The sequence below is a fragment of the Nanorana parkeri genome, unplaced genomic scaffold (genome assembly GCF_000935625.1).
Source record: "Nanorana parkeri isolate BGI_ZX_2015 unplaced genomic scaffold, ASM93562v1 scaffold188, whole genome shotgun sequence".
Taxonomy (NCBI): domain Eukaryota; kingdom Metazoa; phylum Chordata; class Amphibia; order Anura; family Dicroglossidae; genus Nanorana; species Nanorana parkeri.
In genome coordinates, this window is record NW_017306456.1 from 1,736,175 (window position 1) to 1,763,459 (window position 27,285).

At 47.7% G+C, this 27,285-nt stretch overlaps 1 protein-coding gene across 1 annotated transcript; it reads right to left on the reverse strand.

The window, feature by feature from the left end:
• Positions 1-6,077: 6,077 nt before the first annotated feature.
• Positions 6,078-20,437, reverse strand: CCDC174 (coiled-coil domain containing 174). Its single transcript, XM_018555230.1, has 11 exons — positions 20,399-20,437; positions 18,595-18,699; positions 18,266-18,366; positions 17,230-17,288; positions 13,355-13,520; positions 10,738-10,833; positions 9,738-9,877; positions 9,406-9,500; positions 8,493-8,622; positions 8,094-8,228; positions 6,078-6,422 (listed from the first exon to the last, which is right to left on the reverse strand). Exons 1-11 carry the CDS (start codon positions 20,435-20,437, stop codon positions 6,148-6,150), a joined length of 1,341 nt encoding a protein of 446 aa, XP_018410732.1. The 3' UTR covers positions 6,078-6,147.
• Positions 20,438-27,285: the final 6,848 nt, after the last annotated feature.

The window sequence follows — 27,285 nt, forward strand, 5'->3', positions numbered from 1 at the left end:
GAAAGAGGGAGGGGTAGGGGGAGAGGGGAAAGTATGGGGGAGGGGGAGAGAGATATTAATTGCGTACTTCACATTTCAACAGGACGTCTGATTCAACTACATGGTAGGGATGGGATTCCCACATATGGTGCAGACATGTTTGAAAGTTCCTTTGCACGTGGAGTCTTGCATGACTTCAAACACACAGCCCTGATTAGGACCATGGAGACGGATTCCTGACATTATAGAGCAGGGGTGGGCAACTCTGGCACTCCAGCTGTATTAAAACTACAAGTCCCATGAGTCATTGCAAGACTAATAGCCACACACATGACTCCCAGAGGCAGAGGCATGGCGGTATTTGTAATTTTGCCACAGCTGGAGTGCCGAGGTTGCCTACCCCTATTATATATCATGTGACCGGCACACCGGGATGTCTCATGGAACTGGACAGTTTTGGGATTCTCTGGATGCCGATCTGAATTTCTTTTGAACACATTTCAGTTACTTACTCGGGCGCTCAGCTTAGATTTTACTCAGAAGCTCGCTTTATTCCATGCCAGGTTCCTTTTAAGGCCTCAATAGGTCCCAGTGGCCTCCGCATGCCACAATTATCCATCCAACATAGCGGTGTCAGGAGCGCGAAAAAGCTCTTTTACGCCGTCGTTCCCGGAACCCGGAGCACATTAATGGCGTCCCCTCGCATTACGGAGCCTGTTAAGTCAGCATCCCGAGCGCTCGTTTGTGACAAAAGGGTGTCAAAGCCGGTGAATAATGGTCTCATTACCCCCCTAGTGTTGGAATTAGCAGCTTGCGCCGAAACCCGGAGGGCCTTCGGGGTAATAAAGGATTCTAATTGAGAGGCCGCCGCTTCATAAAAGTGCGCATGCAGTATAAATATTTGGAATAAGCCGGAGACAACGAGACGAGCAGACACGGGGGACCGGGGATGCTGTGTGCTAAGCACATTGGAAGAGCTGGGAAAAGGGCAGCGGAGCCTCTGGGACGGTTTTTAAAGAGGCGGATGGAGAGCGCGTCGCGGCGCAGATTGTAGGGTAAGGTGGCGGAGGTCTCCAGGGGGAAGGAAAGTTATATTTTAATGAGCCGGGGCTGTGAGACAATTATCTTTTTTAATGCATGCTAAAACATGCAAGGATAGCAATTCCATTCCATCCTTAAAGTAATTCCACCTCTGGGGGCATTTAACGGGAAGAGCGACGTCCATACTTCATCGGCCTTGTTCCTGCTGCCGTAGGAAAGTTTTGGCACCTCTGATGCTGATTTTAGTTGAAAAAGGACTTAAAGGCGTATAAACTTAAATGTAGTTTTCACGAATCCAGATTGGCGATTTCCTCGAAGAATCCAATTGGAGAGCAGTGCCAAAAAAAATGCTTCCAAGTACTTTTATTCTCCGCCTTTTTCCCAGGTCACATGACCATCTTGCCTTTTCTTTAATCTGCATGGCCCGAGCAGGAGGCGGGACCAGTCTGCTGTGAACTACAATGACGGGAGCAGCCACTGTCAATCAAACTCTCTTTCCCACCCCCTCAGGCCGATATCACCTTCAGCAGCACCTGACGGGGCGGGTAAGAGTGTTTGATTGACAGTGGCTCCTCCTGTCCTTCTCGTCTGACATCAGTACCTGACCTCACAAATGCGCTTCTGGAAGGATGGTCCAACATTCCCATAGACACACTCCTAAACCTTGTGGACACCTTCCCAGAAAAGTTGAAGCTGTTATAGCTGCAAAGGACGGGCCAACTCAATATTGTCTGTCAATCAAACCCTCTTTCCCACCCCCTCAGGCCGCCATCACCTTCAGCACTACCTGACGGGTTGAGTGTTTGATTGACAGTGGCTTCTCCTGTCATTGCAGTTCACAGCAGACTGGTCCCGCCCACTATACAGAACAGCAGAGCAGAGAATGCGCACAAGCAGTGGCTACGCTGCAGAAAGCAGATGAGCCTGCAGAGCGTTGCCACCACCAACGAACCAGAGGAAGTCACTGGCGTGATCATCAGTAGGGATGTGCGCGGGCTCAGTGTGCACCGAGTTAGCTCATGCACATGCAAAACTGGCGGGGACACATCCCCCTCCCAGGCCCCATCAGCAGTGGCTGGGGCACTCCCCGCCCCTTTGTTATGTGTAGCTTCAAGCAGGAAAATGCGCCCCTTCTCTGATACGTTTTGCACATCCTTTCAAGCTTAGCCCAATCAGCTGCGGCCAGGGAACTCTCATCCACTTCGTTACGTGCAGCTGCAAGGAACGAATAGGTCACCGCTCCAAGCTCACTCCCAGGATGGTCTACAATCTCATGTTTAGTTTAGCAATTTGTATTGAGATTGTAGTCCATCCCGGGAGCGAGCTTGGAGCGGGGACTACTTTACAACACACACAGGGGCCATGGGGAACAGACGTGGCCCCCCTCCAGAAGGAAGGACAGTGTCGGCACCATTTCAGAGATGATTGGAGGATCTCCAACCGAATAAGATACATTGTTGTTCATAGTTGAGGGACTTGAATGCAGTTTTAGGATTTAGCTACGGAGTTGTCACTTTAATAGATAATGATTAAACTTTTTGTTTAGTACAAGACAAAAGTGAAACAAAGACAATTCCGTATGTTTACTCTTATATAAAGAAAACATGTTTCAATATAAGATAAAATAAATATATCTGAACCACGTATTACTCAATTTCATTGCAAGTAAAAGAATGACTATTCATGAAGATTATTCTGTCATTGGCTCTTCCCACCCGCCATCCAAATCCAGACTTGGGAGCACTCATTGAGTTTATTACACACTGCTGCCCACTGCTGTCCACAGAGGGGAACTCATGCCAAATATTATATACACTATATTGCCAAAAGTATTGGGACGCCTTTCCACGCACATGAACTTTAATGGCATCCTAGTCTTAGTCCGTAGAACGACTTATTGCTCAGGTGACAACCTATCAGGGTACCACGCTTGTAGTCACTGAGCTCCTGAGAGCGACCCGTTCTTTCACCAATGTCTGTAGAAGCGTCTGCACGCCGAGGTGCCTCATCCTATACACCGGGGGCCATGGAGGGGATCGGAACACCTGAGGGTGTCCCAATAGTTGGCAATATAGTGTATATGAAAGCTAGTACACCTCCTATCCTCTGTTACTCACCTTACCTGTGCCTTTCCGCTGGCACCTTACAGTCATGGAGGAGCATGTGACCTGCACCCTTTTGATGGTGCCGAGTTGGAGGAGTCCATTCAGCTGAAGGGAATGGTGTTCAGCTCAGATGCAGTTGCCCAGGTAAAAGCTATAATGATGATCACAAGACGACAAAACACGAAAACCAAAAACTTTTATTATGTTTTTTTTCTTATCACAGTCACTGAAACACAGGCCAAAATGTCTAACACTGTGAACATGCTTACAAAGGGCAAATCACAGGGAGGACCTGATACAAGCACTGTTGAGCTGACCTCCAGGTAAGCTAAATACACACAGTTGCAATACCAGACATGGGAGCTGTTTGATCTGCTGTATAGCCGGTCTTATGATCCACGCACAACGGTTCAGCAACCTCACTTTTCTATGATGCAGTAAACCTACCCAGCCAGACTCCCTTGCCAGCCGGCTGATAGGACAATGTAGGAGCAGCAGTGCACCGATGATGGAGGGGGGCATGGAGGACCTCAAACTACTTGAATCGAGAAGAGGCGTACAGGAAAGGCTTGCGTACCCCTTGGCAGTCCATTTGTATAAACTGTACCCCTCAGAGGGGGTGGGGCTAACAGTAAAGCATGTGGCTTGCCGTGCCGAATGGTAGGTGTGGCCAAATAGCAGAAATAGGCGGGGCTGAAAAGCCACTGTGTCGGTGTCAGTGGGAAGAAGGGGCGAGCTGGGGTGCGGTGCTCTATGGGGTATGCCATATTGCGGTGGTATGTCCAGTGTTATCCTGGGGGTCTCTTTGTGGTGTGACACTGGATTCCCTGGCTCTAGGGCTCCTTGCACTTCTAAGAAGCAAAATGCACATCACTCAGCCGGCACTATAGAATGAGTGTTGCAAAATGCAGCCGCTGGAGTACTCTGCAGACCTCCTGCACCCATTCAGTCCCTGACTCCCCACTGACACAGTCTTGTTCCACCATTATAAAGATATTTTCATGCATTCCTAAATGTGCTGCCACGTACCCCGGGGTTGTGAAATCACTGACCTAGAGGAACAGGAAGGATTTTCTTTCCTCCGTTACAAATTGTGATTGATTTTTTTTTTTTTGCGGGTTTGTGATTCTGAGGATGCAGATTTTTAACTGTATTTGTGTCTTTTGGTTAAATTTGATGGACACTTGTCTTTTCCCAACAAGACTATCAGTGTTTCCTCCCTTTCTGTACGCATGTTGACAGTGTTAGACTGACAGCTGTGATTGGTATAGAACCCCTGGCACCTTTACCTTGGATAAAAACTATACTTTGTAGCACTCCTACAGGGGACAGTCTTATTATATTAAAGCGCTACAAGCTTGACCATCGAGAACCATTATGGTTGTACGGCCGGCAGTCATAATACTGCACACTCAGGTACATACCAGAAGTGAGCTCTGATTGGGTTCTAGTGGTCATTTTGGGTTTGATTAGATGTTGGATTTTTCAGGGTGTGAACAACACAAGGAACCCACAGACAGGCCCAGGGGAACAGAAGACATCAATCTATCAATATAAGTAAGTCAGGGCAGATAGTTGTTCATCACATTTATGAGACCTTGTTCTGTAATTCGGAAGATGTTTCATAGCCAATCCAGCCCCTTCTTCAGTTCTAATAAGTATCAGGAACATACCCCAGCATTTAAATCCACACAGTTACAATTACAATGAAGAGTCCTCAATGTCTTTCTCTGCAGCCCCAGTTATCAATGAATAAGAATCCTCTACAGCGCTCTTCTCCCGCAGCGCTCGGCCGCCGGTAGCAGAGCAGCGCCCAGCGGGGAGGAGACAAAGAATGGATGCACAGCTGTATCGGTCAGAAAATAGCACTTTCAGCAATATGCCAAAAGTGCCATTTTCGGCCGATATATTGGTGCGCCCTTAATATATATCCACATAGCTAGCATAGACACTGCAATCCCAATCTCCATGGGAAGACTCAGATGGATCTGTGACATGCATTGCATTCCTGTGTCCTTCAAACTGAGACAGATGCGTGTGCATCCAGAAGATCCGATTGCAGTCCATGTACCCATCGCACTCCTGACCACTTTTCCCATACAGATTTAGGTGGGTGCCACGGTAGTCAACGGATGGCAGCCATCTCTATACATGAATAAGAATATGGACACCGGCACTCCAAATGCAAATCAAATACGTCTATTTATGGACGCACGTCAGCACTTGTTCTGCCTGATGAAGGGGTTCCTGCGAGACCCCCGAAACGTTGCACTGAGTGTAAAATTGCTGCATGTGCGTCTATAAATAAACATATTTGACTTGCATTTGGAGTGCCTGTGTCCATATTCTTATTCATCCAGAAGATCCAAACACAAGCCAAGTAAATTGGTACAAGCAGTGGAGATTAGTGAGGAACGCAATGACCTGTGCTATAGAAATCCTTAATAATAATAATAATAATAATAATAATACACTGGGGAGACAGAGCAACCTCTGAAAACCAAATGGCCCAACATAGGAGGCCATTTATAGAAGTTAAGAATCTGCAGCTTCGGGAAATGAGACATTCTGCTGAGGACAGTGAGGTGGACATCTTTGACAGAGAGGACAACAGGAGGCATGAAAGAGGCCATCTACCTCAAACTGGAACAAGCATACCTGAGCAGGGGCGCAGGCCCTCAACACCATCTGTCTTCCACAACTTTCCCCATGTTCTTGGAAAATCAACATCCATACATCCCATGCTGACTGAATGAAGGGGTCTGTGCTATCTGTGGGGATATGAATGTTGGGGTATCTTCCTGAAACTCATTGGAACTGAAGAAGTGGCTTACATGAGCTACACAACATCTTCAACATTACAGAACAAGTCCAGTTGAATGTGACCAAATGCTATTAGCTGAACCAGCATGTCAGTCCTTAGACAGGGCAGATGTTGTGATGATGAAGCCAACTAATATTTGGGACATACTGCTGTGGAGTAGAGAACCCCTCCTCTATTATCTGTGCACAGTGCTGTAGATCAGGTCACCTTCCTGTAATAAGACAACATTTCATCCAGTCTCTTCTCATCCACCTTGGAGGTCGTGTTGGACCCCGGGGCTTCCTGAGCATATTGGTTGTGTCCATGATCCAATCGTGTTGTGTCATTTGAAGGTCCTGCCTGGTTCCTCCTTCTCTTCTGACGCCTTTTCTTTTTATTTTGTTTTGAAGCGTAGACGGACGGCGGTGCAAACTCTGGCTCTCGTTCATTTCTCAGGTCATCTTGGATTTTGGACCATCTGCCGAGCGTGAATTCTGAAGTGAAAGAGGAGAAGGTGGAGATGTCATGCTAAAAACAGACCAGACTGCTGAAGCTTATATATCACTCCCCCCACAATGGTGCTCAACTGTTGATCCATATTCATTACATTTTATTTTTTTAACTTAGCCGTTTCTGCAAATGTGGTGCAAATCATGGGTGGTGGGAGGGGCCAGCAGGGTGCTGTTCATAGCTTCCTGAAAACGTCACAGCACCCTGCCTCCGTACTCCATTTAAGAGCCCTCAGCCCTGCTGCAAGCAGTGGGCTGGCTCTTGGGAGGAATTATGCAAATATCAAAATGCCCTAATGGGTGGATGTCAGTCTGGAGGAGTGGGTGTTCCTAGGCAGGCTGCATTTGCATCAGGGCTGAGGGCTCTTGACAGGAGTACAGAGGCGGGTGCTGTGATGTTTTCAGGAAGCTATGTATAGCACCTTGCAAGCTCCTCGCTCTGGCCATGATCCACCTGCATTGCATAAAGAAGCACACAGACCCAGGAGTTCATCACTGGAACTGAACCAAAAGCATGAAGCTAGCAGAGGGAAATACGAATGTTAAAATTGGAATGGGTTGCTGTGTAAGACCCCCATAGACTACCAAGCAGCACAGTAAATAAGTGGTTAGCACTCCTGTATTACAGCACTGGGGTCCCTCGGTTTGAATTCAGGCCCAAACCATCTGAATGGAGTTTGCCTTGCCTTGTCCACCCTCCGGGTACTCCGGTTTCCTTTCACATTACAAAGACATGCTGCCAGGTTAGGGCCAGTGGAGACCTAGGCGATCCTGGACGCGCAGCCCCATTGATTTCAATGGGGCTACATCCGTGCAGCAAACGCAGAAAAAAGGTTCATGTACCTTTTTTTTGCGACACACAACGTGCGGCTGTTTTAGCCGTGATCGTGTTCGATTGCACGGGTGGAATCACGGCGGGAAACCGCTCGATCCACCCAGGCGCGACATGGGTGTCATTAGAAAATAATGGCACCGCCAGCGTGATCAGCAGTGGTGGGCGACTCGGTGATCGCACGGCAATCCGCGCAGTATCGTGCACGATTGCCGCGCGGTCACGGATCGTGCGGGTGTGAACCTGGCCTCAATTGGCTCCTGTCTAATTTAGCCCTAGTATGTATGAGTTGGTCTTATGCCCTGATACCAGGTCATTCTGATAAAGGGCGCTTGGCCCCAGAAGCATGTTAGCTGGATTGTTTGAATTACATTGAGATGTAAAGGGGAGGTCTGTGCACACATTGCAGAATACATTTGGTGGGCTTATATGATGCATGCTATTTTTTTATCTAATACAGATTGTGAGTACCCATCTGTAGATATGATTTTGGGTGGCACAGTGGAGTAGTGTTTAGCACTTCTGCCTTGCAGCACTGAGAGTCACTGAATCCACACAAGGACACTATCTGCATGAAGTTTGCATGTCCTCCCTGTGCATGTGCAGGTTTACTCCCACACTCCAAAGACATGCTGGAAGGTAATTGGCTCCTGTCAAAATCTCTATGTATGTATGCGAGATAAGGACCTTAGATTGTAAGTTCCTTTAGGGCAAGGACTGATGTGAATGTAGAGTGTGTAAAGTGTAAAATAAAAGGTGCGATATAAGTAACTGTAATAAAAAAGGAATATATAAATCTACCATTCTACACCGTCAAGTCTTACCTTTTCCTCTGTCCCACTCCCTGACATGGGGTACGCCGGGTTTAGTATCTCTCCTCTCCTGTATGAGGACTTCTACCTTCCTCTCCAGCTCAGGGGTCTCTTCTGGCTCTGGTCCGATCGGTTCCTCCTCAGCTTCTGTGTCACATAGAGAAAATATAAATACTGCACATTGATATACACAAGAAAAAGCTACACAGATCTTTAGCACATATACAAAGGAAACGGGTCACATGGTCATCGTCATCAGACTGACTGATAAATGTATTTTGCTTTTACCAAAAATCAAATAACCATTTTAATTCTACCAGAGCATTATGGGAGAAAAAGAAAACACAATCTGATTGGCTGACTGGAAAGTATAGAATCTGAATATCCTTAATTTCATTTCTTTTCACCCACCCTGAGCTGTCTCCGTCTCCTCTCCTTCCCCATGTTTCATTTTACGCTGCCGCAGTTTGGCGAGGCGTGCGTCCAACATGGCTTTACGCTTTGATTTCAAGCGCTCACGCTTTACCCTTTGATCTTCAGTCTGCAAGAAGAAGAAAAGAAAATTCATGATACTTGATGACGTTTCCAGTAAATGACTATATTCAAGGAGTTTTCTAAGTGTTCATTTTGGATTTGTGACATGGCATTCGGTGGGACTTCTATCGTAATAACATTACCTCATCCCCATCGTAATCTTCCTGCCCCTTTAAATAAAAATAATGCTAAAAGAGGAGCTGACAGAACCACCATTCAAAACCATGTGGACTGGTACAGCCTGACAGAGCTCACCTTCCCCCCCTGCTGCGGTAAATAGTAGCAATGTCACACGGCACTTGCCCACCACCTCCAATCTGCTCCCGGATCTTCTTTGCCTGCTCTATCTGGGCAGCTGGAAAAAAAACAAGTCACCCCTCCTCCCCTGGCCAATCACAGTGCATCTCTATCCCTCTACTAATCATACCTCTACCTGCAGAAAGTGTGCTCTGGACTATCTCTTTTGCTAATCACATATTTTCTGCTGTAGGGAATCTGATTCAGGGGGAAAAAAGGGGAGGGGGGGGGGGGCATGGGGGCTTTTATCAGTTTTTAAGGCTTCTGAGATTATTCAGAATTCCTTCATAGATGCCTTTGAACTGCAATTAACCTCCAAGGTTGCATCAACCTGCATCAAATGACTTCCAAAAGAAGCAGCTCTAACTGCAAACAAAAGACCAGCAACCCAGGCCCCAATCTGGACCATTGCTGCCACATATTTTTCCCTCATGTAGTCCTCTGCACTGCAGCTCACTCTACAATTGCGATTACCTTTATCCGTGCCCCTTACCTGATCTCGCAACATGTTCAGCGTATCCATTTGCTTCCGACGGTTCTGTTCATCCTTAGCAAAGGCAAAATAGCCAACACCCAGCTGCCTGGCCTCTGCAATAGCAAAAAATATGAAACAAGTTAAAAAAAAAATGATCACAGATCGTAACAACGGCAGTACAGAATGCCATTAGGCATGCATCATTGAGGTCCATCCCACCAGGGACACTGCATGTAATTTGCATGTTTGGTTTATTACAAGAAGTGTTGATAGATCATGGGGAACAGCAAAGTTTCTCTAGGTGAAGCCGATACTGCATATGAGCAATCGCACAGTTTCAGCTGCCATACCGTTGTCTCTTATGTCTTCATAATGTAAGGGACCAATCGGTCTCTTCATTGCTTCTTCCTCTTCCTGCTCCCACTGTTCTCTTTGCATCTCCCGTCTCATATCCTCAGACAGTAAAGTCTTTCCTTGAGCAGCCGCCGGTCTGTAGAGACAACGAGGGGAGAGTAAAGCGTCACATATGCGTGTAACATTTGATGTTTTGCAGAGTTTAGAGCAGCGGTTCTCAACCTGTGGGTCGGGACCCCTTCGGGGGTCGAATGACAATTTGCCAGGGGTCGCCGGGAGTCTCCCGCTGTTAGATAGCGGCTCCCGGCCGCCCGGGAGAGAAACACTTTCTCCCGGAAAGTGCTCTGCTTGGAATGCATAGCTAGATTCCTATTGGCTATTTCACTTTGTAATAGCAAACTAGCTATTGCACCCGCCCACTGCTGCTGTCAATCAGTAGAGCGAGGCCTGCAGTTCTCCATCAGGTCCCCATCTAGTGATTATCATTATTATTAATAATCAAAGCCGACACCCTCGGCTTGTGTTATATGGTTTGCCATTTTAGCTGTTACAGAGGTTGGAATATCATACTTCTTATAACGTTGTATTATCATACAGGTTATGGTGAGAAGGGACTAAAGGAATCAACAAAGCCCTCCAACCAAATCAGTATGTACGCTGCACTGATGATGGCCAATAAGCCGGAAATAGCTGTATGCAGCTTGGTATAAACGGCTTGATAGTACTTGGCTTTATTTGTACTATCCACCAGTAGCTCTGAATGTGCATCTGGCTGATCTGCATGGCTCCCTCCTCTGCCCTAAAATAAGGCATATTCCTCGTATTTTTTTTTTTAAATGAGGAAAGTGAATATCTTCTGGCCTCAGAAGGCTTTACTGTGCTATACTTCTGGAAAGGAATACTAAAATCAGAATTTCCATCACAACCACTGACTTTGATGGAACATTCACAATCACCATACCCGTTCTATACTAGTCACATGCTATAGTGTCTTACTTTTTTCCTTGTAGGTCTTTGTCCATTTTCAACAGGTCTGGGAGGTCCTTCTTCATACAGCGCCTCGATCGGCCTAGAGAATCGACATAATCCACCCTACGGAAAGATTACATCTGATCACACAAACATTTATACACCCCAGAATGAAAAGGTCTAAACCTTCAGGCCTGGTTCACACCTAGGCGTATTGCATATGCGCGTCTGTCACACGTTTTGTCCCCGCGATTAGCGGTAAAAAATTTGCGCTACAAAACGCGCGTTTCCGAGGGCTACTTGGCTGTATCCCAATGGAAACGCGCAACAAAAACGGCCCAAAGTAGTACCTGTACCTTTTCAGGCGTGGGCCGTTTTGTAGCGCGTTATGGACGGGCTGAAATACGCCGAGGTGTGAACCAGACCCATTGAAAACAATGGGATTTTCATGTTTGAGCGTTTTGTAGAGCGTTCGTCAAGCGTAGAACGCGCTACAAAACGTTCAGGTGTGAACGAGGGCTGACTGTATCATAAACAACTGTCATTTTTTTCAATAAGATTATGTTTTCATGTCCTCTATCCATCGTTACATCCCAGTGCTGATGACCTTCTGCAGCTGCCTTGCAGTCTATGTGCACTCCAGCGATGGCTGCACAACATTACTTAGGGTGGGTTTCCTGATGGTGACAACAGTAAAGCATTGTGCATTATCACAGTCACTTGTAGTCTCCATTGGGAGAGAGTGTAACAGGGTGGCAAAGCATAACTGAAAGATAAGGACAGCGCATTGTCACACTACACAAGAAATGCCTGTAAAAGGACCTTCATGGCAGGATCATCAGGTATTGTTGTAAATCATATTGAAGTGCTGCCCCTTTGCATCCATTTCATGTTTACATGCACTCCGGAGATGGCAGCGTGGCATTTTTTTAGTGCAGTTCTCTTGTTTGTGACAACAGTGGACCTGCACAATGTAGTCTTCTAGTCTCCACTGGAAGTCTGTGTTACTATAAAGGATGACAACTGACAGACAGGGAAAGAGCATTGTCACCCTATAACAGGAAGAGACTAAACAAGGGCCTTCATGGTAGGATCACCACAGATTATTTTAAAGTGACACTAAACTCCGGAGTTAAATCTTAAAAATGCATTCAGGAACCTTAACTATGAACAACAATGTATCTTATTTGTGTGTCACTCGGCTGTAGATCCTCGAATCTCTGAATTGGTGCTGGCACTGTCCTTCCTTCTGGAGGGGGGCTACTTTTGTTCCCCATGGTCCCTGTGTGTGTTGACAAGTAGTCACCGCTTTAAGCTCACTCCCAGGATGGGCTACAATCTCAGTACAAATTAATAAACTAAACATGAGATTGTAGTCCATCCCGGGAGTGAGCTTAAAGCGGTGACTACTTGTCAACACACACAGAGACCATGGGGAACAAAAGTAGCCACCCTGCAGAAGGAAGGACAGTGTCAGCACCAATTCAGAGGAACAAAACGTAGCTGTGGGGAGAGGGTAGGGTCGACAGAGGGCCACAAGGACAGGATGGTACTACACATGCCCCGTGTACTTGGTGTCCCCACAACTGGTTCAAGTACATGTAAACCCAATTACTAAAATCTCAAAGGATTTAAGCCCGATTCTGTGCGCTGCTCTCCCTTTCCTCCATCCGCATTTTTTTAACTATTTCCTGTATACATCTGCATCTTCTTTCTCATCTTCTATCCTCCAGGGAAGGGCAGTCCTTATTGCGGCACAATACTGAGCCCAGGCCTGCATGATGATGCAAGCTCCAGGGTGTGCGTCTTTGACAGCCTTGGCTTCCAGGAAGTGGAACCAGCACTGCAGGATGTGGAGGGCAGCTTTGGACCATGCAAAGTGTATTTTCTTAATAGAGAACATAATAAAACATACAACATAAAAAAACTGAACATAGACTTTACCATGTTAGTAAGTTTAGTGAGTTTTTTTTAAACTCATGTAATGGCAACATTATTGATGAATAGGCATATAGTAGCAATGTAGGGTGTGTACAGGTGTCAGAGCTAGTTTAAAAAATACCAATATCAGTTTTTGGATTATTTTTTTTAAATAAAAAAATGCCATGGAGTATTTCCTCTACAACCTTGGTTCTCAACTGGTGGGTCTTGACCCCGTGTTCATTGGGTCGCTGCGTGCCTTCTACTTTTCTAGGCGAGAGGCTCCTCAGCCTTCTCCTAGCACAACACAGTCAATTCTTGCGCCAAGCAGACATTCAAAATATCAGCTTGAGGTGGGGTGGGCTGACGGTACGGCCGTGAGGGAGCTCCATCCATAAATGGATTGCTTAGAGCTCCCTCGCATGTCCTGTAAAAGGTGCCTGGACTGGAGTGACGTCACATTCTGGCTCTTCAGACCTCTACAGGACATGCAAAGGAGCTGTACAAGCAATGCGCTAATCACACAGTCTCACGCCACTAATGCACTGCACCAGGCAATCGCACCTACTGTACGCTCTGGTATGGGAGCCCGCACCGCAACACGTGGTACTGCAATGCTGTGCGTTCCATTGCAGTGTGACTTGGGTCGCGACTTAATGACCAAGGACAAATGTGGGTCCTGAGGTTACACATGTTGAGAACCACTGCTATAAAACACACTCACCATTCTTCCCCGGGGTCTTTAGGAGCAGGAACTGGCAGATCTGGAGCTCTCGCATCCTCCTCCTCTTTGTCTATCTTCTCTTTATGACACAACATCTGCACCTCTCTCTTCTTCTCTATAATCTTCTGTGCAAAATCCACCAGGTACAGCTCCTCCGTCTCCTCATCTGCCAGGCGAGAGGACGTGTTATTAACGCAGGAGAAAGGAATGGTTAAGCAGAATGTTCCAGCATCAGCTGGCGTGAAAATATATAAATAATGGGAGCTGTAAACGGGGCTTTGATGCCGCGCTTCAATGCAGCACAAGAGCGACTTAAAAGGAGTGCGTGAAGTGCGCCGGATGAGAGGCTCTCGTCTCGTACATAAAAGGACCAGCTGTGTCGGCGCTGAGCACCTCAATTTACCGATAATGAGTTGAAGCGACAGCGAGGCCAATAGATGCAGAACGGCCCGGCTCTGAACCTGGATAAGTCACAATTGTACGTGCTGATACATACACAATGCTGTGATGATGCTATATCGTCAATGGAGAGAAATCAAAGGCCATTATGAATAACAACTTACTTAACCTTTCAGACACGTAGGTGGGAAGAGAAAGTAGAAGAGTAGATAAAAAAAATGCCTATTTTACAAACATAATCACAGTCATTTCTATCATTTAGGGTTGGCTGCATCCCAGGAAGTTTAAGCCCAACTCTGCATGTATGTACGTCCCCATGTTCAGCATACACCGAGTGGCCAGATTATTATGACCACCCCATCAGTACTTCGCTGGGCCGCCTCGTGACTCTACAAGATGTTGAAAGGCGATGCGAGGAATCTGACACGGCACTGTTGCCCTTCTGTTGTCTTGTACCAGTCTTGCCCCTCCCCCGTTCTGCCCTAACATTGACTGGTCGCTGACGGCCACAATTCGCACGTTCAGACCCAGATTTTTGGCTGACAGTCTGGTCTTTAAACACTTTAACAACAGCTGCTCTTCTTCTGCTGAATTCTGCTGTTTTGCTGATACTTGCTCCATGGCTCCGAGTGCCAACAATCATCCCGCGTTCAAAGGCTGTTAAATCGCGTTGTTTCCCCTTATCTTCAGAGAAAAATCACTTCTACTGTCGTGGTAAACAACCTGCTTCCCTATTTATAATGGTCTGGCCCTCTAGCAACTTCAGCGCCAAATTATAGCTAATTTGCCAACAAACGTCAGGTGGTCATAATAATCTGGCCACTCAGTGTATACACAGATAAGGTACTAAATACGATCTAATACACATATAACAAGTAGAGGCGCACCGAAATGAAAATTTTAAAACCGAAAAGGAAAAAAAAAAAAGAAATGTTCCGCTGAAACGGTCCTCAGAGACACAGAGTCCTCAGAGACACAGAGTCCTCAGAGACACAGAGTCCTCAGAGACACAGAGTCCTCAGAGACACAGAGTCCTCAATCTCTTTTTCTGCAGCCCGTTATCAATGAACAGGAATCCTCTATACTGAGTGTTCCCGTACATTCATAACATGAGGACGTAGTATGGTTACTATAACCACAATCATGAATGGACAGGAGGTGATGTAGATTATTTCCCATTCATAAATTGAGGATATAGTCAACATGCTATGTCCTCAATTATTTACAAACACTCACCGATCACTGACTGCTTGTACCTCGCTTTCCTTCCTGCCAGCTGTCACAGGAGGCTGAGCGAGCGGTGCGGGAAGAGAGCTCAGTCTCCTGTGACAGCGCCGGCTGTCTCCGCCCACACACCGCTCTCCTCTGATCTGTGATAGGAGGCTAGGTGGTGCGGAGAGACGCCGGCCGCTCACAGCGCTCTCCTCCCGCAGTGCTTGGCCGCCTGTGAGTGACAGATTGTCTTCCCCGCTGGGACACAGAGCAGCGCCCAGCGGGGAGGAAAGAAAGCAGGGATGCGCCGCTATAGCGGCAGAAAAATTTCACTTTCGGCATTTAGCCAAAAGTGCCATTTTTGGCGGCCAATATATCGGTGCATCCCTAATAACAAGTGTCATATTGTGTCAATTACATTTTATTACAAAGTATCATCAAAACATAAGATGTTTGCAATATTTGTGCTCTCATTTCCGTCTCACCCCCTTTCTGATTTCTGCCAGACCCCTGACTCACTCATCTATCCACAACCCATTTTGGGCTAAGGTAGCTTTTGGGCTGCAGCACTGCATACTCATACCACCCAGAACAAACCCATTCCCGAGCAGCATCTATTTAGCTTTATGAGGGCTGCACCCATTTCTATACCCAAGCATAGGAATAAAGCATCGCTCCTCCATGGCTTTAGCAGGGGAACGACAGCCGGGCGCTCGCTGGCAGGAGTGCATCCTTTGTGCCAACCAAACAGGCATTTAGTAAAGGAAGAATCCGGGCACACTCCGTCCCATGCTGAATCCGTTTATTGAAAATTCATCAGTGACACGGACTCCTGACTGAGGTCTGCCCTCTCTGACATGTTTCACCCAATCCTGGGCTGAGTCATATGACCAACCTTAGGATTGGGTGAAACATGTCAGAGGTGGCAGACATTGGGCAGGACTCAGTGTCACTGATGGATTTTCAATAAACTGATTCAGTGTGGGATGGAGTGCGGATGGATTCTTCCTTTACTCTGCACCCGTTTCTATGTTATACGATTGCTTGCACTTGCCTGTAATGTTACAGGTTTGCAATTTGTCATCAACCACATTACTGGCCACTGGCACTCGCCAGCAGTCAGATTTTTCAGTTCTACTTGCAGTTCACTGTCCAAACCCTCAAACATTATCATTCTGCTGTATTTATTAGAGACATCAATAATTTTTTTTTATTGAAACCAAATAAAACCCTGTTGATCCTGCCAGAAACTCAGAGCTGTCCTGTGCAAACTTCCTCAGTCATCTGAGAGTCTAAATAGTCCTCTCAGTTCTTATCTTGGACTGCAGAAGAATTACTTCCTATGTTACATAGTTACATAGTATTTGAGGTTGAATAAAGACATTAGTCCATCAAGTCCAACCTATTAGGATCTCATTCTAGGAGTACCCGTACCCCTGTATATTACGGTCCCTTAAGAAATCGTCCAAAAGTTTCTTGAACAATTCCACATTCTTTGCTGAAATCACCGCCTGTGGCAGTGAGTTCCAGACCCTAACTGATCTTACTGTGAAGAACCCCCTTCGCCCCTTGTGCTGGAATTTTTTTTCCACCAATTTTAGGTGCTGGCCTCTAGTTTTTGTAACGGAGTTAATTTTAAACAGTTTATCGCTAATGTTGCTACCACCATTAAACATTTTGTACATGGAAATCATATCCCCCCTTAATCTCCTCACCTCTAATGTGAACATGTTTAAATTGTTGTGTTGTGGCGATGAGAATAGGAGGGATTCAGTAGTTTAGAAAAATAAAATGGGCAGGGATGACACCTGTCAGTTCACAAAATTGCTGTGTGCTTTCCACCAACAACAGGCCTTAGGAGCTAAATGCATTACTAGCAGATGAACATATAGTTTTCTGTGCCTGCAGGGTTTTTAGAGGAATAGAACATGGGGAATGTGCATGTACTGCAGGATTTTGCCCTAACACTTTACATAGTATACCTTTAGGATCACCTTCCAATCAAAAACATTTAAAAACAAAATTCTCACTCTGGTGGAAGGGTTTATATAACCCCCGAAACACATTAGTCTACTTTTATTAACTCTCCATAAAGTGTGGTGCAGAACCTGCTAGATTCTTCTTGGCCCGCTTTCTCTTCTGCATCTATTCATGTCTCTGATGAGCATGGGCAGAGGACACAGTCAGTGCCATGATACTAAAATGGAATGGAGTCCTCCATAGATCACACAGTAATGATCTGAATCAGTTCCTTCTAAGCTTACCTGGAAAGTCGCCTTTGGTCATCTTCTCGTACAGGAGAGCTTTCTCCTCCAACCTCTTCCTACAACAGAGAAAAAGTTGAAGATAAAAAGATTGCAAATTACATCTAATCTAGATGTGCCGAGTACATATCCTAATGCGGAGGTGGGCAAACTCGGGCCCTCCAGCTGTGGTGAAAAAATACAAAACCCATCACAGATATGTCTCAGGAAGTCATGCTTCAGACTAGGGATGCACCAATACTCGTATTCCCCCCAAATGCTCTGATATTTACCTCCGATAACAGAACTTGCGGTCAGAGGGAGATCTCCCTCTGACCAGCAGTGCCGAGGGAGCATGGAGCCAGCTTCCTTTCCAATCAGGAAGTCGGGTGGTGGGTTATGACCCGCCTCCCTGATTGGCTAAGAGGCCGGTTTCACTTATTGCTAGGCAGTCTGGTTTCCTAGCCAATCAGGAAGCCGGGTGGCATGTAATGACCCACATCCCAGCTTACTGATTGGTCAGGAAGCCAGGCTGCCTAGGAACAAGTGAAGCAGGCTTCTGAGCCAATCAGGAAGCCGGGAAGCTATGCAGCCTGGCTTCCTGACCAACCAGGAAGCTGGACGGCACCTTATGACCCGCTGCCCAGCTTTCGGATTGGTCAGGAAGCCCCGGCAAGTGTAATCTATCAAAAGAACACCGGGTTCTCAGGCAATCAGGAAGCCAGGCGGCGGGTCATTTTCCGCCGCCCAACTTCCTGATAATCTGGGCACGCGGCACCGGTATCAGTACTGGGTAAAATATCGGTACCCGATACCGAAAAAAACGGTATTGGTGCATCCTTACTTCAGACTAACAGAATCTTGCAACACCTTCTACAACAACTGGAGGGCTGTAGTTTGCTCACCCTTGTCCTAATGGGACTTCAAGGTAGGCAGTCACCCAATTAAAGAGCAAGGGCAATGCCTACCACTCCTGCCTACCACCTTTACTGTACACTGACTTCTCCAAACTGATAGGTGCGCTTTTGTACAAACACGACTGATCCCCATCACTGACCTGGATTTGTCCAGCGTGTTGTCCTCTTCAGTTTTCTGCTCTGCATCTTTCTCTGCCCGGGCTGTGACCCCGACATTCTGCTTATTCCAGATATTAGGTTTCTGGGGGGGAAAAAAATTGAAATGTTCTCTGCTGGAAACGGTGAGATGAATGCGTCTCGTTTCTTTCAGTTTTTAGGCTTTTCTAGCCAGTTAATAGCCTGGCTACAGATAGACAATTGCAGTGCATGTCAACCAGTGATGAGGATAGATAGATGGAATGATGATGAAGATCTTTTTGTTCAGTAAAACACACATGGGAAGAACAAAAAAATATTTTGAGGAGCTTACCTTGAGGACTGCTTTTGACTTTGACGGCCCGTCTGTAGTTTTGGAAAGTTTCTCGTGCTTGAATTCTTCTTGTTTGCGGAAGAGTTCGGCTTTAAGGTCGACCAGCTACAGAAGAATACAGACTATGTAAGAACAGAGGCGGATCATACCAAGAAAATTAAAAAGATCTGATTTGTTGCTCTCAAAAGGAGGATAAGTGCTCCTAGTCCCTGCTGCTCAGCAGGGGGGTGCACAACTAGCGCCCCTGACCTGGTGGGGATTGTCCCCTTCATGTCCGGAGAGAAGCCTACAGGGTTACAATATTCCTGTGACCAGATGCGGGGGGGAGAAAAAAAAAAGAGCTTCCCTGTCCCGACAGATGTATCTACATAAGATTGCGCCCCTGGCACCATACCCAGCTCACGGCAACCAGTGACGTCACTGGTTGCCAGGAGCTGGGCGAGACACCAGTCAGAGCGTCCCTGGTTGCTAAGAGCCAGATGTGTAGGGGCCATACACATCTCCTGGCCTGACTCTTAACAACCTGGCATGTCCTGGTCAGCGTCCTGCCTGGTTGCCAGGAGCTGGGCGGGACGCCAGCCAGGGCATCCCTAGTTGCTATGAGCCGTGTGTGGAGATGTGTATGGGCCACACCCGTCTCCCTGCCTGGCTTTTAGCAACCAGAACAGGCAGGGAGATGTGTATGCAGACGGGACACTCTGGCCAGAGCATCCCGTCTGGCTCCTGGCAATCAGTGACATAACTGGTTGCCATGAGCTGGACGGGACGCTAGCCAGATCATCCCAGGTTGTTAACAGCCAGGCAGGGAGATGTGTATGGCCCTCAGACGTCTCTTAGCAACCCAGGATGCTCTGGATGGGGTCCCACCCAGCTCTTGGCAACCAATAAGGTTGATGGTTGCCAGGAGCTGGGCGGGATGCCGGCCAGAGCGTCCCTGGTTGCTAAGAGTGGGATGGGGAGATATGTATGGGAGTGGGGGCTACCACCATTAGCATGATCTGTTGTAAATAAAACTTCTGCAAAAGCGCTGGTAACCTGTAGCAACCAAGCAGAACTCACACCAGGAGAGGCTGTGGGTCATACATCAGCTGAAGCTGGGTTCTGACTGGTTGCTATAAGTGCCCACATCAGGAGAGTTTGTGTTCTGATTGGTTGGTAAAATTTGTTAAGGATAACGGCATAGTTAATGACAATCAGCACGGGTTCAGGAAAGACCGTTCCTGCCTAACTAACTTGCTAACTTTTTATAGGCAACATTGTCAACAAACTGTTTGAGATTAACTTCATTACAAAGACTAGAGGCCGCCGCCTAAAGTTGGTGGAGAAAAAATTCCAGCACAATGGGCGAAGAGGGTTCTTTACAGTAAGAGCGGTTAGGGTCTGGAACTCACTGCCATCGGCAGTGATTTCAGCCAAGAGTGTAGATTTGTCCAAGAAACGTTTGGACAATTTCTTGAGGGACCGTAATATCCAGGGATACCAGTATCCCTAAGAATGAGATGATGCGTGGACCTATATGGGTTGGACTTGATGGACGTATGTCTTTATTCAACCCCAAATACTATGTAACTATGTTGCTATGGGCTACCAGACCAGGAGAAGCTGGAGTCTGATTGATAGGTGATACACGTTCTCCTCGAATCAATGGTTCCCTTTCCCAAGTCAGAAGTGTCCCTGGAAATTATTTACAGAAGACCTCAGTGTTCTGCGGACAGTCAGAGAGCCCCGAGAAGACCGGAGGGACTATAAGTCCTAGCATGCGAGGAAAGAGCCGGCGTGACAATGTTGTGTGCAAATCACTCACCGAGGCCGCCGTCACCTCCAACACCTTCTTCTTATCCATAACATCCACCCGCAGTTTCCCCTCAATCCGCCATGTTCATCAATCCAGGACGGAACTTCCGTTTCCCAATAGCAGGGATACGTAGGACGCCATCTTTTGGAGGGCATGGAAACAGGAAGCATTGCGCGGCCATCTTGTGGTGGGCAAATGAATCGGGCGCCATCTTGTGGAGGGCGAAAGCTGTAGCTTCTGGGCGCCATGTTGTGAGTGGCATTGAGGAGCCATGCTGTGAAGGGAAATGTGAAAGTAAGGGAGCCGTGTTGTGAAGGTCAAATATGTCAAAGGAGAGATAAGGAATATGAGTATTTTGCAACTGGGAGAGCAGCCATGTTGCGAAGGGCAATATGTAATTAGGGCTGTTATTGTGGAAAGGGCCATGACTAATTACGGCAGCCATGTTGTGAAAGGCAATGTGTAACCAGGGCAGCCATGTTGTGATGGGCCATGATTAATTAAGGCAGCCATGTTGTGAAGGGCAATGTGTAACTAGGGCAGTCATGTTGTGAAGGGCAATGTGTCACTAGGGCAGCCATGTTGTGAAGGGCAATGTGTAACTAGGGCAGCCATGTTGTGAAGGGCAGACATGTTGTGATGGGCAATATGTAACTAGGGCAGCCATGTTGTGAAGGGCAATGTGTAACCAGGACAGCCATGTTGGAAAGGACAAGTGCACGTAAGATAATATATATAATGGTATTTACTATTTTTCCAATGGTCTTCTGGTTTTGGATTGTCCAGTGATGTCACAGGGTCCCTATTCTGGCAGCGGCAGTGTTGGACAGTCTTCATTCCCGAACTGGACGGTGCACACTTAATGATGGGTGAGTTCAGTCCAGTATTATTCTAAGCCTAGGCTACTCAATGAAGCCTCTTTCAGGGGGCGGGTCCATGACAGCCTGTTCCCAGAGGAAGTGAGTTGGCCATCATTCAACCCGGAAGACTGAGGACATCCAGTGGCAGAAATGAAATACTGCAGGGGGACTGCTCTGGATTAAAATCAAATATTGCAGAAAAAGCTGCTTTTTATATTATTTTACATATCTATCTATTTATTTATTTTTTTCTGGGTGTCTTGCTTGAAAGGTGCATGCCATCCCTGTCATCACTTCCCTAACTGGTGAGTCCCTGGTCTTGGAGAAGGCGAGCGGTTCAGGCTTTATGCTTGATATAGGTCGGTGATAGCTCTGGATGAACCTTTCTCAGGACAAAAAGACGGGAACGACCATTGCTGTCTTGTTTTTGAAGTTGCAGCTTCCTGGACTTTCATCCTCATTGGTCACTATGTTGCCCTGAGTTAGGGACCCTGCGTGGCCCCGAAACATTGGCTGATTGATACATGTGGCGATTTTTCTTCAATAAATACACACTAAGGTTTACGTCATTCTGCGAGTGCTGGTGATCTTCACGTTCTACCGCTATTGGCCATGGTGTGCGGGCTTCAACTGTCCTGGACTCCAGTGGCCTGAGATGTGCTGCTTTACTGTCATGTTTGTGAGTTACCACTTTGTTTCTATCTTTATTTAATATACCACTTTTAATACACCAAATCTCTTCACCTTGCTGTTTCCCTCCAGCTACATCCTTTAAAAAAAATAAGCTTTATCAGCTTCCAAAAGGTCTGTTCCAGGGGTGGGCAACTTCAACACTCCAGCTGTTGTGAAACTACAGGGTGGTGGGACTGCTGGGTTCTGATTGGTTGCTATGTGTTACCACACCAGGAGAGGCTAGGTTCTGATGGGTTACTATAAGTTGCCACACCAGGAGAGGCTAGGATCTGATGGGCTACTATAGGTTACCACACCAGGAGAAGCTGGGTTCTGATTGGTTGCTATGTGTTACCACACCAGGAGAGGCTAGGTTCTGATGGGTTACTATAGGTTGCCACACCAGGAGAGGCTAGGATCGGATGGGCTACTATAGATTATCACACCAGGATAAGCTGGGTTCTGATTGGTTGCTATGTGTTACCACACCAGGAGAGGCTGGCTTCTGATGGGTTACTATAGGTTACCACACCAGGAGAGGCTGGCTTCTGATGGGTTACTATAGGTTACCACACCAGGAGAGGCTGGCTTCTGATGGGTTACTATAGGTTACCACACCAGGAGAGGCTGGCTTCTGATGGGTTACTATAGGTTACCACACCAGGAGAGGCTGGCTTCTGATGGGTTACTATAGGTTACCACACCAGGAGAGGCTGGCTTCTGATGGGTTACTATAGGTTACCACACCAGGAGAGGCTAGGTTCTCACACCAGGAGAGGCTAGGATCGGATGGGCTACTATAGGTTATCACAGCAGGAGAGGCTAGGTTCTCACACCAGGAGAGGCTGGCTTCTGATGGGTTACTATAGGTTATCACAGCAGGAGAGTCTGGGTTCTGATGGGTTACTATAGGTTATCACAGCAGGAGAGTCTGGGTTCTGATGGGCTACTATAGGTTACCACACCAGGAGAGGCTAGGTTCTCACACCAGGAGAGGCTAGGTTCTGATGGGTTACTATAGGTTATCACAGCAGGAGAGTCTGGGTTCTGATGGGCTACTATAGGTTATCACAGCAGGAGATTCTGGGTTCTGATGGGCTACTGTGGATTACCACACCAGGAGAGGCTGGTTCTGATGGGCTACTATAGGTTATCACACCAGGAGAGTTTAGGTTCTGATGGGTTACTATAGGTTATGACAGCAGGAGAGGCTGGATTATGATTGGTTACTATGGGTTACCACAATAGGAGAAGTTGGGTTCTAATTGGTTCCTCTGGGTTATCACAATAGGAGAGGTTCTGATTTTTTTATTTACTTGTTTCAGAGGCAGCCAAATTGGATTGCTTTGCATGCATGGAAGAGAATAAATACTCCGAGTCAGCAAAATCGTGTCCCTGTGGTTTAAATGTTACATTGTAATTAATCTTACATGATAAAGTTTTAACTTCTTTTAAAAGTTTTGCAATGCGTTGTACAATCCTGCACAGCTACCAACATTGTAACTCCACGTCTCCGGTCACTGCTATGCCGTCAGTTCCATATAATAGAGATCAGTACAACGCAGTCATCTATTTTTCCTCACACAAAAGGTTTCCATTGCTTTTCTAGTAGCGAGAATTCCCCCCTTTTGTAGCGCAATCCCCCTCCGCAGCGGGCTGCGATTCCCGGCCTTAGCATTTGAACTTGTCATTTCCCAATATAACAGCCTCCGTGAATGGCATTGAAAGGCTGTTATATAAGCGTGGAAAGGAGCGAGCGCGGGTTAATGGCCATTTCCAGTTTGCCGTTTGAACCGCACGGCGATATAATTGCATCTGAGAGGCCGAACGCCCCTCTCTGCAGCCCTCTCCTCTGCAGATTCCCAACACGCAGCCTCACTGCCTCAGAATTCATGTCCGATACACAATGTCATTAAGTGAATCATGTTATCAGATGTCCGCGGGCAGCAAGGATCCCTGGGTATTGTTGTACGGACGACAGTGCTACTGTGGCGTCATGCAGCTAAGCGCAGTCGAGAGACAGATTCTTTTTTATACTGAGATCTGAAAGAGAGAAAAGAAAAAGATGGCACTGGGGCGATCATCCAGCGACCCTTAGGGGCTCATTCACATGAGCGTGCACATGCGTACAGCATGCGCGCACGTGCAGAGACCCGCTCTTGGGAGGAACAGGTGCTGCGTGTAATTTGCATGCAGCCACCAGTACATCCCTATGGGAGGACCCGCGCGGCTACACGGCGACCTGAACCTGCACACCCGTGTATGCCCGGGTTCCCGCACTTGGACGCACACTGTCCGCTACGTGCATCCGCCCCACAGACGTGCACGCCCATGTGAATGAGCCCTTCTAAAGCAGACTTATACTGGTAAAGCAAATTGCTTTTTAATTAACGTGAACCTTTTCGACTTTCTATCATTATAAAGCCTCCCTTGATCTCCAGTCAGTGCAGTCAGTGGCTTTGCCTAGGCTGTGATGATGTCATCAGTCTGCTGCAGGCAGAAGGAAGCATTTCCTCAGTCTCTCCTCCCAGCATCCCCTCCTCCTGACCGAGTGCCTGACTTTTCAGAGGGGGGTGACACCAAAATGACTGTCAGTCATTTTGTTGTCACCCCTACAATGGTGTCACGCGGGTGCGGGCCGCACTCCCCGCGTGATTTCACTGTCTCCTCCCCTAGTGATCAGACTGCTGCAGGCAGGAGGAAGCATTTCCTCAGCCTCCCCTCCCCCAGTGATCAGTGTGCTGCAGGCAGGAGGAAGCATTTCCTCAGTCTCCCCTCCCCCAGTGATCAGTCTGCTGCAGGCAGGAGGAAGCATTTCCTCTGTCTCCCCTCCCCCAGTGATCAGTCTGCTGCAGGCAGGGGGAAGCATTTCCTCAGCCTCCCCTCCCTCAGTGATCAGTGTGCTGCAGGCAGGAGGAAGTGTTTCCTCAATCTCCCCTCTGCTGCAGGCAGGAGGAAGCATCTCCTCAGTCTCCCCTTTCCTTGCTGTTGTCTGAGACTGCTCAGGGAAAGACAAAGGTTTTATGGCCCTGCTGGATAAAGAGAGCTCCACTTAGGAGCCATGGGCAGACTATTCTGGAGCAGGTTCTGTAAGGGTTTACAGGTCTTGAAGGTGGACAAGAACAAGAACAGACCCAGGGACTGTGAGACATCACCATTGATATTTCCAAAATATATAAGAAGCCAGTGCAAAACTCCCAGAAATGTCACTTCAGGGCAGGGGTGGTCAAATTAATATGAAATTCAGGAGCCAGTCTGTCCAATCCAGGAACCAGCAAGATTTTTGTAGGAGCCGGCTTCATTGACAACAACTAGAGCAGTGGTTCTCAACCTGTGGGTCGCGACCCAAAAGTAGGTCGCAACTCACAGTTGAGGGGGTCCCTACATGCCTTGTGCTGCTCTAGGTAAGAGGCTCCTCGGCCTCACCCTAGCGCAGCAGTGTCAGTTCTCCTAGATGGTGCAGCAGCGGCCGGAGAGGATCAGAGAGAGGGGAGTAGGCAGGAGTGAGGGGAAGTGAGTGTATGGGCACCACAGAGCCCGCACTGGGCACCACAGAGCACACACTGGACGCCATCAAAGAGTCCCACTAGCCACCTGTGAGCCCGCATAGCCTCCTGAGGGCCCACACAGATACTAGTATTGGTGCATCACTAAATTTTACGGTTGGGGGTCACCACAAATTATACCAAGGGGTCCCGGCCCAAGAAGGGTTGAGAACCACTGAACTAGAGGAAAAACCTTAGAAGTTGGGTACCAGCTGTGAATTTTAAAGAACATTGGCTACCTGGCTTCTGGAATTTGTGCAGCCATGATTTTGAGTGGACTAACCCTTCATTTCCACCAGAGTCCTCAGCCCAATTTAAGACCTCAGAGTGTTTGATCACTTGATGAAACATACCTACCTCTGATACAACAAAAGCATGTGTCGAAAAAAACGTATGTGTTGTAACAGGGACAGGCTCATCGATTGGCATCAGGAAACCATTCACGATGGCCATCAGCCAATCAGGAAGTCAGGTGGGGGGTATTGACTCTCTGCCCGGCTTCCTGATACCGGAAGTTCTGCTATCGGGATAGGCATTGAGAGCATTTGGGCGATTACGAGTAGCGGTGCATCCCTAGTAACAATGCAGGAGGGCTTTGTACAGCAAGTCCATAGTGCGAAACAAAACATTTGCTAGCCTGAGCAACGAACTAAACTCAAGTCCCTTCCTGACTTACAGGATGCCCCCTATTGGGCCCCTCAAATCAAACATGCAGCACTTGTACCTTTTTAGTGTTCTGTCAGAGCTCAGTCTTTTCACCCAGCAGCAGGCAGGAAAGAGAGAGCTCTGAGTATCAGTCTCACATATATAAAGGTCTGTGGACAGATGGGACTTATAATGAGGTTTGGCTACATAGATCTAGCAGTGGAGGCAGTGACAGAACTTTTGCCATAGCGACCGCTATGGGGGCACAGGGGAGCCCGGTATGGGGCACAGGGGAGCCCGGCCAGGACGAGGAACAAAGGGGTCCCCTTGATGCCGTGCGGGTGGCCTGGGTTGCTATGGCATCGCAGGCTGCTGGGTGTCACTGGCGGCTGTGAGGAGGAACGCGCCGCTGTCCAGATCACCGACAACCTGTGCGCGTTCCTCCTCACAGCCGCTGCTGAGTCAGTGACAGCCAGCAGCTGCGAAGGAGGAGGCAGGGCCCGGTGTCGGCAGCGGAGGAGGAGGCGGGGCCCGGTGAAGGAGGAGGTGGGGCCCGGCGGTGGAGGAGGCTGACAGCGGATCGGGGCTGACAGTTAAGAGGTGTGCAGTGGTGGGACCAGCCAACCTGAGATCCTGCAGAGGCCACCCTAGAGAGTCTATGGTGGGCTGTGCAGGGTCACTCTCAGGTGGGCTGTTTGGGATCTCAGGTGGGCTCTGCAATGGGTGTAACTAGACATCACAGGGCCCCATGCAAAATTGTGCCATGGGGCCCTGCGATTTCTAAGTTACGTCCCGGAGTCGAGAGTTCTCTCACCCAAAGCTCTAGAAAGCCTCCAGGCTCCAGGACCCAGATTAGGACTTATTGGGATTTTGTTTTCTCCACATCAGCCATAAACCCTGGAGCCCCTCGCCATGTGTAGGTCAGAAACCTAGGTGACACAACCACAACGTCCACAATCCCATGCAGCAGAAGAGACATCAGATAATACAATACAGGTCATTGTAGAATTCTGTCCAGCTAGGAGGCCACTGTCACTCTGCTGTCGTTCAGATGGCGTCCACAGGACCCGCCTTCTCCTCTCACGTTCAGTGGTCTCCCTGAGTCCCTCACAAGGCTCCCCCACGCGTATCATCGCGCTGGAGTGTCATATGTTAACGATGAAATTAGCGTACG

Bases quoted from the DNA above. Each gene is read 5' to 3' on its own strand.
- CCDC174 (XM_018555230.1), bottom strand. From the start codon at position 20,437: ATGGATAAGAAGAAGGTGTTGGAGGTGACGGCGGCCTCG. The intron at 13,521-17,229 runs GTAAGCTTAGAA...CTCGCCTGGCAG, and splicing joins GACCAAAGGCGACTTTCCAG to ATGAGGAGACGGAGGAGCTG. The intron at 10,834-13,354 runs GTGAGTGTGTTT...ATCTTTCCGTAG, and splicing joins AAAGACCCCGGGGAAGAATG to GGTGGATTATGTCGATTCTC.